General features: G+C 41.2%; 1 protein-coding gene across 1 annotated transcript in view; it reads left to right on the top strand.

Annotated features, from left to right (window-relative positions):
* Positions 1–16,172, top strand: part of LAMA2 (laminin subunit alpha 2) — a 673,037-nt gene that overhangs the window by 399,320 nt on the left and 257,545 nt on the right. Inside the window, exon 18 of the mRNA XM_065931349.1 lies at positions 13,690–13,776. Coding sequence (XP_065787421.1) covers positions 13,690–13,776 — 87 coding nt within the window. The remainder of the gene's footprint in view (positions 1–13,689; positions 13,777–16,172) is intronic.

Raw genomic sequence — 16,172 nt, 5'->3', positions numbered from 1 at the left:
ATTTCTCCATCAATTTGTGTTATTTTTTTATTTCTTTCATCAATGTTTTCTAGTTTTCTATATATAGGTCTTTTGTTTCATTAGGTAGATTTATTCCTAGTATTTTATTCTTTTCGTCACAATGGCGAATGGGATTGTTTCCTTAAATTCTCTTTCTGTTTTCTCAGTCTTATTGTATAGAAATGCCTGGGATTTCTGTGTATTAATTTTATATCCTACAACTTTACTATATTCATTGATCAGCTCTAGTAATTTTCTGCTGTTGTCTTTAGGGTTTTCTATGTAGAGGATACTGTCATCTGCAAACAGTGAGAATTTTACTTCTTTTACAATTTGGATTTGATTTCTTTTTTTTTTTTTTTTCCTGATTGCTGTAGCTAAAACTTCCAAAACTATGTGAATAGTAGTGGTGAGAGTGGGCATCCTTTCTTGTTCCTGAGTTTAGGGGAAATGCTTTCAATTTTTTGCCATTGAGAATAATGTTTGCTATGGGTTTATCATATATGACTTTTATTATCTTGAGGTATGTTCCTTCTATGCCTGCTTTCTGGAGAGTTTTTATCATAATTTTGTCAAAGACTTTCTCTGCATCTATTGAGATAATCATATGGTTTTTCTCTTTCAATTTGTTAATGTGGTATAAAACATGGATTAATTTGTGAATATTAAAGAATCCTTGCATCCCTGGGATAAAGCCCACTTGCTCATGATGTATGATCTTTTTAATATGTTGTTGGATTCTGTTCATTAGAATTTTGTTGAGGAGTTTTGCATCTATTTTCATCAGTGATATTGGCCTGTAGTTTTCTTTTTCTGTGGCATCTTTGACTGGTTTTGGTATTAGGATGATGTTGGCCTCATAGAATGAGTTTGGGAGTTTACCTTCCTCTGCAATTTTCTGGAAGAGTTTGAGAAGGATTGGTGTTAGCTCTTCTCTGAATTTTTGATAGAATTCACCTGTGAAGCCATCTGGTCCTGGGCTGTGTTTGTTAGAAGATTTTTGATTACAGTTTCGATTTCCACGCTTGTGATGGGTCTGTTAAAATTTTCAATTTCTTCCTGGTTCCATTATGGAAGACTATACTTTTCTAAGAATTTGTTAATTTCTTACAAGTTGTCCATTTTATTGGCATATAGTTGCTGATACTAGTCTCTTATGATCCTTTGTATTTCTGTGTTGTCTTTTGTGATTTCTCCATTTTGATATCTAATTTTGTTGATTTGATTCTTCTCCCTTTATTTCATTATGAGACTGGCTAATGGTTTGTCTGTTTTATTTATCTTCTCAAATAACCAGCTTTTAATTTTCTCAATTTTTGCTATAGTCTCCTTTGTTTCCTTTTCATTTATTTCTGCTCTAATTTTCATTATTTCTTTCCTTGTACTAACCCTGGGTTTCTCTATTTCTTCTTTTTCTAGTTGCTTTAGGTGTAAAATTAGGTCATTTATTTTATTTTTCTCTTGTTTCTTGAGGTAAGCTTGTATTGCTATTAACCTTCCTCTTAGCTTTTACTGAACCGCATAGGTTTTGGGTTGTTGTGATTTCATTTTCATTTATTTCTATGCATATTTTGATTTACTTTTTGATTTCTTTTGTGATTTGTCAGTTATTCAGAAGCATGTTGCTTAGCCTCTATTTGTATTTTTAAGTTTTTTTCCTTTAGTTGACATCTAATCTTACTGCATTGTGACCAGAAAAAACATACTTGAAAAGATTTCAACCTTTTTGAATTTACCAAGGCCAGATTTATGGTCCAGGATGTGATCTGTCCTGGAGAATGTTCCGTGTGCACTTGAGAAAAAGGTAAAATTTGTTGTTTTGGGGTGAAATGTCCTATAGACATCAATTAGGTCTAACTGGTCCATTGTATCATTTAAAGCTTGTGTACCCTTGCTAAGATTCTGTTTTGTTGAGCTATTCATAGGTGTGAGTGGGATATTAAAGTCTCCCACCATTATTGTGTTACTGTTAATTTCCCCTTTCCACTTTTTATTGTATGCCTTACATATTGAAGTGGTCTTATGTTGGGTGCATATATATTTATAATTGTTATGTCTTCTTCTTGGATTGATCCTTTGAGCATTATGTAATGTCCTTCATTGTCTCTTTTCATGGTCTTTATTTCAAAGTCTATTTTATCTGATATGAGTATTGCTACTCCTGCTTTCTTTTGGTCTCCATTTGCATGAAATATGTTTTTCCAGCCCTTCACTTTCACTCTGTATGTGTCCCTAGGTTTGAGGTGGGTCTCCTGTAGACAGCATATATAGGGGTCTTGCTTTTGTTTCCATTCAGCCAGTCTTTGTCTTTTGGTTGGGGCATTCAACCAATTTACATTTAAGGTAATTACTGGTAAGTATGATCACACTGCCATATGCTTTGTTGTTTTGGTTTTGAGTTTATAAACCTTTTCTGTGTTTCCTGTCTAGAGAAGATCTGTGTTGAAGAGCTGGTTTGGTGGTGCTGAATTCTCTCAGCTTTTGCTTGTCTATAAAGCTTTTGATTGCTCCTTAATATCTGAATGAGATCTTTGTTGGGTATAGTAATCTAGGTTGTAGGTTTTTCTCTTTTATCAGTTTAGGTATGTCCTGCCATTCCCTTCTGGCCTGAAGAGTTTCTATTGAAAGATTAGCTGTTATCCTTAAGGGGATCCCCTTATGTGCAATTTGTTGTTTTTCCCTTGCTGCTTTTGATATTTGCTCTTTGTGTTTGATCTTCATTAGTTTGATTAATATGTGTCTTGGGGTGTTTTGACTTGGGTTTACCCTGTTTGGGACTCTCTGAGTTTCTTGGACTTGGGTGGCTATTTCATTCCCCATTTTAGGGAAGTATTCAACTATTATCTCCTCAAATATTTTCTCATAGCCTTTCTTTTTGTCTTCTTCTTCTGGAACTCCTATTATTGAATGTTAGGGCATTTAACATTGTCCCAGAGGTCTCTGACCTTGTTTTCATTTCTTTTAATTCTTTTTTCTTTTTTTCCCTCTGCTTCATTTGTTTCTACCTTTCTATCTTCTACCTTACTTATCCTCTCTTCTGCCTCAGTTATTCTACTGTTATTCCCTCCAGGGTGCTTTTGATCTCAATTATTACATTATTCATTATTCATTATTGATTGACTCTTCTTTATGTCCTCTAGGTCCTTGTTGAACATTTCTTGCATCTTCTCAATCTATTTATCTGTAATTCCATTTTGTTTTCAAGATTTTAGATCATCTGTACTGTCATTATTTTGAATTCTTTTTCAGGTAGACTCCCTGTCTCCTCCTCTTTTGTTTGGTTTACTGGGCATTTATCATGTTCCTCTACCTGCTGAACATTTCTCTGCCTTTTCCTTTTGTTTAGATTGCTGTATTTGGGGTGCCCTCTTCTAGGCTGGAAGTTCCTGGTTCCTCTTTATTGTGGAACCTGATCCCTTTTGGGGGTGGGGCGCTAGTGGTTGTCAAGGTTTCCTAGTTAGGGGAGCTTGCGTTTGTGTTCTGGTGGGTGGAGCTGGATCTCTTCTTTCAGGAGTGCAAGGAAGTGTCCTGTAATGAGTTTTGAGGTGTCTAGGGTTTGGCATGGTTTTGGAAAGCCTGCTCAGGGCTGTGTTTAATGCTCAGGGCTGTGATCCTGCGTTGCTGGAGAATCAGCCTGGTGGTCTTGCTCTGGATCTTGTTGGCTCTTGGGTGGAGTTTGGTTTCAGTGTAGGTATGGAGGCTTTTGATGAGCTCTTGTCTATTAATGTTCCCTGGAATCAGGAGTTCTCTGATGTTCTCAAGTTCTGGAGTTAAGCCTCCTGCCTCTGGCTTTCAGTCTTATTCTTACAGTAGCCTCAGGACTCCTCTGTCCATACAGCTCAGATCATAAAACATCTAGGTTAAGGGTGATACAGTTCTCCACAGCAAGGGACACCCAGAGATGTTCACAGAGTTACATGGAGAAGAGACAAGGGAGGAGGGAGATAGAGGTGATCAGGAGGAGCAGAGGGGAAGTCGAAACTAGAGAGACTAATATAGCCAGTAATCAGTTTCCTAAGTGCTCCCCACAGCCCAGAGCACCCAGAGAGATTCACAGAGTTACGTAGAGAAGAGATGGGGAGGGAGGAGATAGAGGTGACCTGGGAGAGAAAAGGAAGAGTCAAAAGGGGAGAGAGCAGTCAAACCAGTGATCACACCCCTAAGTGAAAATGGGTACTGAAGATTAGATTCTTAAAGGTACAAAACTGATAACAAATACCAAAAACAAAGATTAAAAATCTAGAGTAGAGGTGAGACTGTCAAAAAAGCAGTATTAAAAATACAAAACAAAATCGATCACAAAAATTATGAAATATATATATATGAGATTTGCTTTAAAATGGGGTCTTTTTTTGCAAGGTAATAGTTGATTATAAAAATAAAAATTAAAGGAGTAATAAATTATAAGAAAAATTTTAAAGTGATAATAGTAAAAATATATCTAGGAATTTCTCCGGAGCTGTTGTGGGCAGCGTGGGGTCAGTTCAGTTTCAGATCGCTCCTCTCCCAGCTCTTACTCATTCCGTGTCTGCAGGCCCGCTCCAGTGCTTAGTCAGGACTGACTACAGGGCTTTAATCTGTCACTCCTCTCACTTCCAGAGCGAAGTGTGGCTTCCTCACTTCCAGTGGCTTCCTCTGTTTGCGGGTCTCTTCAGTGTCTCACTTCCGCCCTGACACGAGGGGCGAAGGTGGTCACTTATTCAGGCTCACTTGTTCAGTTGTGTTGTGTTGTGGGGAGGGACCCTGCACACAAGCGTCGTTGGCGTGTGTGGGGCGCGCGCAGTGTGCGGACCACACGGGGTTTGCCGCAGCTCGCGGTGTGTGCCTTCCGGGTCTACGCTGCTCAGGCTCCAGGGTGCCCTGCAGGGGCGCCATCCGAAGCGGGGTCAGCGGCTCGTGCCTTCCCAGGTCTAAGCGCTCAGGTTCCCGGTTCTGCACAGGACACAGACCCGGCTGGGCGTGTGTTCCTGCCCTTCCCAGGTCTAAGCGCTCAGGTTCCCGGGTCTGCACAGGACACAGACCCGGCTGGGCGTGTGTTCCTGCCCTTCCCGGGTCCGAGCTGCTCAGGTTCCCGGGTCTGCACAGGGCACAGACCCGGCGGGGCGTGTGTTCCTGCCCTTCCCAGGTCTAAGCGCTCAGGTTCCTGGGTCTGCACAGGGCACAGACCCGGCGGGGCGTGTGTTGGTGCCCTTCCCAGGTCTAAGCGCTCAGGTTCCCGGGTCTGCACAGGGCACAGACCCGGCGGGGCGTGTGTTCCTGCCCTTCCCAGGTCTAAGCGCTCAGGTTCCCGGGTCTGCACAGGGCACAGACCCGGCGGGGCGTGTGTTCCTGCCCTTCCCAGGTCTAAGCGCTCAGGTTCCTGGGTCTGCACAGGGCACAGACCCGGCGGGGCGTGTGTTCCTGCCCTTCCCAGGTCCTAGCTGCTCAGGTTCCCGGGTCTGCACAGGGCACAGACCCAGCGGGGCGTGTGTTGTTTCCCTTCCCAGGTCTAAGCGCTCAGGTTCCCGGGTCTGCACAGGGCACAGACCCGGCGGGGCGTGTGTTCCTGCCCTTCCCAGGTCCGAGCTGCTCAGGTGAGGAGGTGCTTCGCGAGCGCGCTGTCGCAGGTGGGCCGTGCATCTGACTCACCTCCCGTCCCAGCCGCTCGGTTTCCGGGTGCGCCGTGAGAGCGCAGTCTCAGGTGTCCCGTGTGTCTCCTCTGGGGAGCTGATCTCAGGCTGCGACCCTCCTTGGAAATGTCAACCGTCCAGGAGCCCAGGGAGACATGGTTAGCAGCTGGGCGCCTGCTCACAGTTCGGTGGAGGACGCCTGTCCCTGGGGCTGAGATTGAGCCTTGCCTTCTGGCTCTGGCTGTCGCATGCCTGCCTCTCTGCCTCCGGTGGGGTGGAGGGGCCTGTCCACAGCCGGCTAGCTCTCCTTTGGTGTTCATGCACTCTGCTCTGTGAGCATGCCAGGCTGCACCTTAGAGCCTTTTGCGGGAAAGTTCTCTTTTTTTTTCTCTCTGGTGATCCCACAATTTGGGTTGCTGTCTCACATTAGTTCCCTCGGATTGTCCTCAGGGCATTCAGGCCCAGTCCTTACCCTAAGCATTGATTATGCAGGCTGCCCCTCCTTGTCCAGCCCCCTCTTGCTGGTGGCAGACAGGAGCGTCTGAGCTACTTCTCTGGCAGTTGTAGTTGGGCACATATTCTGTGCTTTTTTTTTTTTTCCTCTTGGTTATGTTGCCCTCTGAAGATTCCAAAATCCCCCCTCAGACCCACCTGCAAGAGGGTTTCCTACTGTTTGGAAACTTCTCTTCCTTCATTACTCCCTCCCCAGGACGGGTCTCCGTCTGTAACTCTTTTGTCTCTCTTTTTGTCTTTATATTTTGTCCCACCTCCTTTCAAAGAGAATGGATTCCTTTCTGGTGCCTGGTGTCCTTCCCCAGCATTCAGGAGTTGTTCTGTGGAAGTTGCTCAGCATTCAAATGATCTTTTGGTGAATTTGTGGGGGAGAAAGTGGTCTCCCCGTCCTATTCCTTCACCATGTTTGGACAGGAGAGCATGGTTTCCTTTCCATCCTCGTAGTCCCACATGGGTGGGAAACCTAGGGGTTTTTTTTGGTTAAGAATTACTTTCTCTGTAGAAGATAAGGCAATTAAATAATGCCAATTTTAAAAGAAGGCTTACATGCATTCTAGACGTTTGTCAAAATCCAGTCCTCCTTTTATGTCTGACTACTGCTACTGCTAAGTAACTTCAGTCGTGTCCGACTCTGTGCGACCCCATCCCTGGGATTCTCCAGGCAAGAACACTGGAGTGGGTTGCCATTTTCTTCTCCAATGCATAAAAGTGAAAAGTGAAAGTGAAGTCGCTCAGCCATGTCTGACTCTTTGCGACCCCATGGACTGCAGCCTACCAGGCTCCTCTGTCCATGGGATTCTCCAGGCAAGAACACTGGAGTGGGTTGCCATTTCCTTCTCCAATGCATAAAAGTGAAAAGTGAAAGTGAAGTCGCTCAGCCATGTCTGACTCTTTGCGACCCCATGGACTGCAGCCTACCAGGCTCCTCTGTCCATGGGATTCTCCAGACAAGAGTACTGGAGTGGGGTGCCATTGCCTTCTCCAAAGACAGTAGTAGATCACAGGACAAGGAGTTAAAATAATGTTTCTTTCCATTCTTAGGTGTGCCTCTTCTCTTCAATGCAGCCATCCTCTTGCCAAGAAAATCCTCCTTGCTGTGTTCCCTTTGCATCACAGGTCACAGGCCACAGGCTGCATCTGAAAGATGGGTCTCCTCTCATAGGTCACAGGCTGAGGATGACTTGTTCTTCTGCTTGTAGCAGCCACCTTAATGTGAAATCTTTAATTTGAGTAAGATTTGTATACTCAAGATGTATCAGACCAGATTTTTCCCCACTTACCTCAACAGATGCATGTAAAATGCTTCACTGAATTGAAAAAAATAATATTAATTTTTGTTGGGGTGTAGTTGATTCACACTGTTGTGTTAGTTTTGGGTCTGCAGCAAAGTGAATCAGTTATGCATATTAATGTCTCCACCCTTTTTTTTAAGATTTCTTTCCCATGAAGGCCTTTACAGAGAACTGAATAGAGTTCCCTGTGCTATACAGTAGGTTATTATTCCCAGCTGGCTCTAGTGGTCAGGAATCCACCTGCTGATGCAAGGGATGCAGGAGATATGGGTTCTGTCCCTGGTTCGGGAAGATCCTCTGGAGGAGGGCATGGCAATCCATTTCAGTAGTCTTGCCTGGAAAATTCCATGGACAGAGGAGCCTGGCTGGCCGTAGTTCATGGGCCCACAAAGAGTCAGACACAACTGAGCACACGCAGATCCATGTTGTAGAATTTACATACAGTCGTGTGTATGATGTGACCCTAATCTTGCAATTCATCCCTCCCCCTTACACCCTGGTAACCAGAAGTTTATTTTCTACATCTGTGACTGTACTTCTGTGGGTTTTTTTTTTTAATGATAAAACTACTTGGTTCTAATAGCTTGCAACTCTCAACAGATAAGAATTATTAAATCTTTCAAAATAACCCAATCAAAAAATGAGCAGATCTAAACAGACATTTCTCTGAAGAAGACATACAGGTGACCAGTAGGCGCCTGAGAAGATGTTCATTGCTAATTATTGGAGAAATGAAACACAGAACCACAGTGGGTTACTGCTGCACACTGGTTGGAGTGACTGTCGTCAAAAAGTCTACAAATAATAGATGCTGGAGAAGATATAGAGAAAAGGGGGAATCTTCTCACACCACTGGTGGGAATCTATAAATTGGTGCATCCACTACCGAAAATAACATGGAGGTTCCTTAAAAAACTGAAAATATAAGGTGTCCATAGGTTCGTGGATTTATCTCTGGGCTTTCTATTCTGTTCCATTGATCTATATTTCTGTCTTTGTGCCAGTACCATACTGTCTTGATGACTGTGGCTTTGTAGTAGAGCCTGAAGTCAGGCAGGTTGATTCCTCCAGTTCCATTCTTCTTTCTTAAGATTACTTTGGCTATTTGAGGTTTTTTGTATTTCCATACAAATTGTGAAATTATTTGTTCTAGTTCTGTGAAAAATACCATTGGTAGCTTGATAGGGATTGCATCGAATCTATAGATTGCTTTGGGTAGAATAGCCATTTTGACAATATTGATTCTTCCAATCCATGAACACGGTATGTTTCTCCATCTGTTTGTGTCCTCTTTGATTTCTTTCACCAGTATTTTGTAGTTTTCTATGTACAGGTCTTTTGTTGCTTTAGGTAGATATACTCCTAAGTATTTTATTCTTTTTGTTGCAATGGTGAATGGTATTGTTTCCTTAATTTCTCTTTCTGTTTTTTTCATTGTTAGTATATAGGAATGCGAGGGATTTCTGTGTGTTAATTTTATATCCTGCAACTTTACTATATTCATTGATTAGCTCTAGTAATTTTCTGGAAGAGTCTTTAGGGTTTTCTATGTAGAGGATCATGTCATCTGCAAACAGCGAGAGTTTCACTTCTTCTTTTCCTATCTGGATTCCCTTTACTTCTTTTTCTGCTCTGACTGCTGTGGCCAAAACTTCCAAGACTATGTTGAATAGTAGTGGTGAGAGTGGGCACCCTTGTCTTGTTCCTGATTTCAGGGGAAATGCTTTCAATTTTTCACCATTGAGGGTGATGCTTGCTGTGGGTTTGTCATATATAGCTTTTATTATGTTGAGGTATGTTCCCTCTATTCCTGCTTTCTGGAGAGTTTTAATCATAAATGAGTCTTGAATTTTGTCAAAGGCTTTCTCTGCATCTATTGAGATAATCATATGGTTTTTATCTTTCAATTTGTTAATGTGGTGTATTACATTGATTGACTTGCAGATATTAAATAATCCTTGCATTCCTGGGATAAAGCCCACTTGGTCATGGTGTATGATTTTTTTAATATGTTGTTGGATTCTGTTTGCTAGAATTTTGTTAAGGATTTTTGCATCTATGTTCATCAGTGATATTGGCCTGTAGTTTTCTTTTTTTGTGGCATCTTTGTCTGGTTTTGGAATTAGGGTGATGGTGGCCTCATAGAATGAGTTTGGAAGTTTACCTTCTTCTGCAATTTTCTGGAAGAGTTTGAGTAAGATAGGTGTTAGCTCTTCTCTAAATTTTTGGTAGAATTCAGCTGTGAAGCCATCTGGTCCTGGGCTTTTGTTTGCTGGAAGATTTTTGATTACAGTTTCGATTTCCTTGCTTGTGATGGTTCTGTTAAGATCTTCTATTTCTTCCTGGTTCAGTTTTGGAAAGTTATACTTTTCTAAGAATTTGTCCATTTCATCCAAGTTGTCCATTTTATTGGCATAGAGCTGCTGGTAGTAGTCTCTTATGATCCTTTGTATTTCAGTGTTGTCTGTTGTGATCTCACCCTTTTCATTTCTTATTTTGTTAATTTGGTTCTTCTCTCTTTGTTTCTTAATGAGTCTTGCTAATGGTTTGTCAATTTTGTTTATTTTTTCAAAAAACCAGCTTTTAGCAAGGATATACAATGGAAAAAAGACAACCTCTTTAACAAGTGGTGCTGGAAAAACTGGTCAACCACTTGTAAAAGAATGAAACTAGAACACTTTCTAACACCATACACAAAAATAAACTCAAAATGGATTAAAGATCTAAATGTAAGACCAGAAACTATAAAACTCCTAGAGGAGAACATAGGCAAAACACTCTCCGACATAAATCTCAGCAGGGTCCTCTATGACCCACCTCCCAGAATATTGGAAATAAAAGCAAAACTAAACAAATGGGACCTAATGCAACTTAAAAGCTTCTGCACTACAAAGGAAACTATAAGTAAGGTGAAAAGACAGCCCTCAGATTGGGAGAAAATAATAGCAAATGAAGCAACAGACAAAGAATTAATCTCAAAAATATACAAGCAACTCCTGAAGCTCAATTCCAGAAAAATAAATGACCCAATCAAAAAATGGGCCAAAGAACTAAACAGACATTTCTCCAAAGAAGACATACAGATGGCTAACAAACACATGAAAAGATGCTCAACATCACTCATTATTAGAGAAATGCAAATCAAAACCACAATGAGGTACCATTACACACCAGTCAGGATGGCTGCTATCAAAAGTCTACAAGCAATAAATGCTGGAGAGGGTGTGGAGAAAAGGGAACCCTCTCACACTGTTGGTGGGAATGCAAACTAGTACAGCCACTATGGAGAACAGTGTGGAGATTTCTTAAAAAACTGGAAATAGAACTACCATATGACCCAGCAATACCACTTCTGGGCATACACACTGAGGAAACCAGATCTGAAAGAGACACGTGCACCCCAATGTTCATCGCAGCACTGTTTATAATAGCCAGGACATGGAAGCAGCCTAGATGCCCATCAACAGATGAATGGATAAGGAAGCTGTGGTACATATACACCATGGAATATTACTCAGCCATTAAAAATAATTCATTTGAATCAGTTCTAATGAGATGGATGAAACTGGAGCCCATTATACAGAGTGAAGTAAGCCAGAAAGATAAAGAACATCACAGCATACTAACACATATATATGGAATTTAGAAAGATGGTAATGATAACCCTATATGCAAAACAGAAAAAGAGACACAGGAGTACAGAACAGACTTTTGAATGCTGTGGGAGAAGGTGAGGGTGGGATGTTTCAAAAGGACAGCATGTATATTATCTATGGTGAAACAGATCACTAGCCCGGGTGAGATGCATGAGACGAGTGCTCGGGCCTGGTGCACTGGGAGGACCCAGAGGAGTCGGGTGGAGAGGGAAGTGGGAGGGGGGATCGGGATGGGGAATACGTGTAACTCTATGGCTGATTCGTGTCAATGTATGACAAAACCCACTGAAATGTTGTGAAGTAATTGGCCTCCAACTAATGAAATAAAATAAAATAAAATAAAATTAAATTAAAAAAAAAAAAACTGAAAATAGAGCTACCATGTGATCCAGCAATCCTACTCTTGGACATATATCCAGAAAAAAACAAAAACTCTTAATTTGAAAAGATACATGTACCCCCATGTTATAGCAACATTATTTGCAATAGCCAAGACACAGAAACAACCCAAGTGCACATCAACAGACAGTTGGTTTAAGAAGATGTGGGGGCTTCCCAGGGGGCTCAGTGGTAAAGAATACTCCTGCCAGTGCAGGAGACATGGGTTCAGTCTCTGGGTTGGGAAGATCCCCTGGAGTAGGAAACAGCAACCCTTTCAGTATTCTTGCCTGGAAAATTCCATAAACAGAGAAGCCTGACAGACTACAGTCCTTAGGGTTGCAAAGAGTCTAACACAACTGAGCGTGCATATGCACACACACGGTGTGTATGTGTATATATATATATATTTCTCAGCTACAAAGAGAACGAAATATTGCCATTTTCAACACCATAGATAGACCTAGAGAATATTATACTAAATGAAGTAAGTAAGACAGAGAAAGACAAGTATTATATCACTTATATGTGGAGTCCAAAAATATAACACAAGTGAATGTATATATAGAATAAAAATAGACTCACAGATATAAAAAAACAAATTTATGGTTACCAAAAGGGAAAGTGAGTCGGGGAGGGATAAATTAGTAATATGGGATTAACAGACACAAACTGCTCTGCATAAAATAGATAGTAACAGGGACTTACTGTGTAACACAGGGAACTCCTCAATATCTTGGTATAACCTATAATAGAAAATAATCTGAAAGATACACACATATAACTGAATCATTTTGCTGTATACCCAAAATTAAAACAGTATTTTAAATCAAGTATAGTTCAATTAAAAAAGACCAATACAGTATACTAATGCATATATATGGAATTTAGAAATAAAGAAATTATTATTAAATCTTTACAGGACTACCATGAGTTAAGCCACAGGGATAATATTCAAAAATAGTACCCATGATCTGATCTGCACAAAAGTTAAGAAAGTATTTCAAAGTCATCCAAGTGTCAAGAATAAAATGAACTCAAGACTTGCAGTTAAATTTGTTGTTCTTTCTTTAGTTCATTTAACCATCAAGCAAGATTGTACTGAATTGTCCTGTCATATATAATAGAAAATAAATCTACTTAGGGAAAGCATGATGGGAGAAAGATTAATTGGGGGCATATCCTTTTAAAATGGTTAAGTAGCAGAACTCACAGAATTCAAAACAGTCGATGGCTCTTCAGAGAGCCATTGTGTCACTCTTGGGGTAAGGGTCTATGCATGAAAGGTGTCTCTCACAAGACAAAGAAGTATGGCCAGAGTTGAGCATGTTGGTGAAGGCTAAAGCTAGTACATAGTCACTCTGCTGATTCCTGACTTGGTATTCAACTCCTTTATTTCAGACCCCGAATAGAAATACATGCAGAGAGGCAAACTTTGGAACATAGCAGAAATATGAAATGGCAACATGGTTTTGGTTTGTTTGGATTTGTTAGAAATTTAGGCAGAATATGCTTGATCTTATCTGAAAGCATTTCCAAGAGTTCCATCTGTGTAAACAGCTGACCCATGAATGGGCAGTGGCCTGAACACACACACGCGCACATGCACACACACATACACACACATGTGCGTGCACACACACGCACATGCACACGTGCACACACATGCACGTGCACAGACACGCACGCGCATGCATACACACGCATACACACATGCACACACACACGCACGCATGCACACATGCACCCAGCCACCCATGCCAGCAGTACTGGGCAGAGGAACCCCATCACCACCACCGCTACCACCACCACTGCTTCCATGACTACATTCTGAGTTTTCCAAAATCTATAACAGGTTCCTTTGGGTTGCTTCAAATTCATCAGGATTTGGCTGGAGAGAAAACATGTAAGAATATGTTTTGCCAGGCCTGAGGAATCCCTCAAGAGCAGCTGTAGGATCCCATTTGTTCCTGATGTCTGGGGACACAGAACAGTCAAATATTAATTACTAACATGTTACAGGGACACTTTTCCACTGGACTGTATTCACATCTGCAGAAATAGGAGTATCATTTCATCCTTGACGTCCCAGACCCTAATGGCCGTCTGTGAGATGAGAGTGACTACCCTGTACCCTTTTGTCACAGCAATATTGAAAGAAGAGAAATGAAAATATTCTACTAATGACTTTGTATTTGTACTTCTTCCTTGTCCCTGCGGTTCTCCATGACAACAACATAGCTTTAGCCCGACGTGCCATTTGGACCGGAGTCTTGGCTTGATCTGTGATGAATGCCCTGTCGGGTACTCAGGACAGCGCTGTGAGAGGTAAGCAGATACTCAGCTGTCTGTCACTGTGATTTCCACCTTGGGAGTTATAAAACTTCAGGCATCATCATCTTTTGCACTGCCCCAGAAAAGCCACCATACTTGGTGAGTTGAAGTAAAGTTTCTTACCACACTTGTCAAACAAATGCATTATATTCTTTTAGTTTATTTATTCTCTAGAAATTGCGCCATAAATCTCCATTCACTCAGAGAATGTTTGATTAATGTTTTAATCTTAAAGGTTAAGCATTAACCTGCAATCTTTCTAGAAAGTATTGCTCAAGTGGAAAGTCATGCACTTTAAGATTTATCTTGCTGTCTACATTGGTAACATTTGTTTTTCATAATTAGCTTTTTGTCCTTAAAATGCAGCTTAAGTGTGTAGTTCATAGTTCAGCAAGTAGTCCATAATTCACCTTAAATATATTTGAAAATTGAAACCAAATGTAATTTATTATCATGATTTATATGCCCATCTAATTGTTTCTAAGTCAGTATTTTAATTCCTGTTGATTTTACTTGGTTGTTTTGCATTGGAGCCAGGATATTATTTGATGTAACTTGTGTGATTATTTTTTTCTCCTAAAATCTTTCCGAGGAAAAGATTCTTCCGTATCTCAGGCTCACTGAAAGTGGAACAAAGTTCTCCCATGATATCGCTGACAACTCTGATTGTAGCATTGAACAGTTCCTTCTGCTCCCGTTACCAGAGAGTAGGCCCGGGTGGGAGTAGATGGGGGCAGAGGAAATGACAGGCTCTCACCCAGCATCACCACGGTGAACGCCGCAAAAGGCTGTTCCTGCCTGCCCTTTCCTGTCCTCTTGGCAGCCAGCAGGCCTGTTTCAACCAGATTGCATAAAGTTAATGAAGCTAGGACCAATCACTCAGAGAGAATTTAGCCAGCAGCTAGCAGTCTGTGGACAAGGTGCCCATGACAGCTCTGAGCAGCAGCAAGTCCTGTTTGTGAGTATTTGTAAATTCGTAATGGAGGAACAGGGCTGAAGTAAAGAGGACTCAATTCTCATCGAGAAACTGGAAGTCTTTGATTGTGCTTATTTTTTTAAAAGGAGGGGACGTGCTTGTTACTTACTGTGATAGCAGAGCGTACCCTTGCCTGGACAGGTCTACGTCCAGTGCCTGACCCCTCTGGCTCACTACGGCCAACCTTCTTCTTTCTTTTAGCAACTGGAAAATGACAGCTCTGCTGTCATACAAGGCCATTTGATCCACTCATCTAGGTGACCTTAGTCTCTGATGTATTTGTACTGCTGTGCTCCATAATGTGTACTTTCTACACGTTAGACACTGGTTTCTGAGCCACCTACAATTTAAACCCCTACATTTTATTTAATAAACATTTGTTCATCGGCTATTATATGCTGAGCACAGGGCTAAACTAAACATTGGCTATAAGCAGATGTATCCTATCATCCTTACCCTTAAGCAGCTCACATTTTTAATGTGAGTGAGAATAGTTGAATGTATTCGGGAGAACATTCTAGTCTGAATAATAAAATTCACCTAGGAAAGAGATGCTTGAAAGAAAGGATGATTTCCTTTTTAAAGTCTATTAGTTTGATTCAAAAGAAGGTAGAAACATGCATAGGCTGCTCATCATATGGCATATCTTGCCTCTAACTCAAGTGTTTCAAATATAATCTTAAGCTATTATTATATGAACTATGTGATGTTATATTTTTCTAGCCAAAATTTGGATTAGGGCTTCCCAGGAATATTTAGCCTATCATTTCTCTGTATGAGCCAAAAAGTACATTTGTGTGCATTGCGTGCTCAGTCGTATCCGGCTCTTTGTGACCCATGGACTGTAGCCCACCAGGCTCCTCTGTCCATGGGATTTTTCTGGCAAGAATACTAGAGTGTGTTGCCAATTCCTACTCCAGGGGATCTTCCTGACCCAGGGGACTTAGGGATCAAACCTGTGTGTCCTGTATTGACGGGTGGATTCTTTTTACCTCTGAGCCACTGGGGGATCCAAAATATTAGAAACATTTTGGCAGATGTGCCGGCTGAAGTAGATGTGAGAGAGAATAAGGGTCAGGGAACGAAAGAGATGTGAGTTGCACTGAAAATTTTGTAATCAAAACTATTCTGGGAGTGATTAGAGTAATCAGTTATGCACATCATTTACACGAAATCAGCGTTGAAAAACTGTGTTTCACAAGCTATAGATGTTCTTGGAATAGAGTCCTATGATCATGGAAGTCTGGGAAGCATCTATTAACTTGTCAAAAGTTCTGACCAGTCCTAGAGTGAAAAACATCTCTTCAGTTTGTTTAACTCAGCATTTTCTAATCTTAGGGGACCATAAATCCCCTAGTTTTATTATATAGCTAGAATGCATCTCAGACTATAGCTCAGATAGATGGAAATTATA

This window comes from Muntiacus reevesi, chromosome 3 (assembly GCF_963930625.1).
Source record: "Muntiacus reevesi chromosome 3, mMunRee1.1, whole genome shotgun sequence".
NCBI classification, from domain to species: Eukaryota; Metazoa; Chordata; class Mammalia; order Artiodactyla; family Cervidae; genus Muntiacus; species Muntiacus reevesi.
The sequence above is the reverse complement of the archived record's forward strand: the minus strand, read 5'-3'. Positions and strand labels throughout refer to the sequence as shown.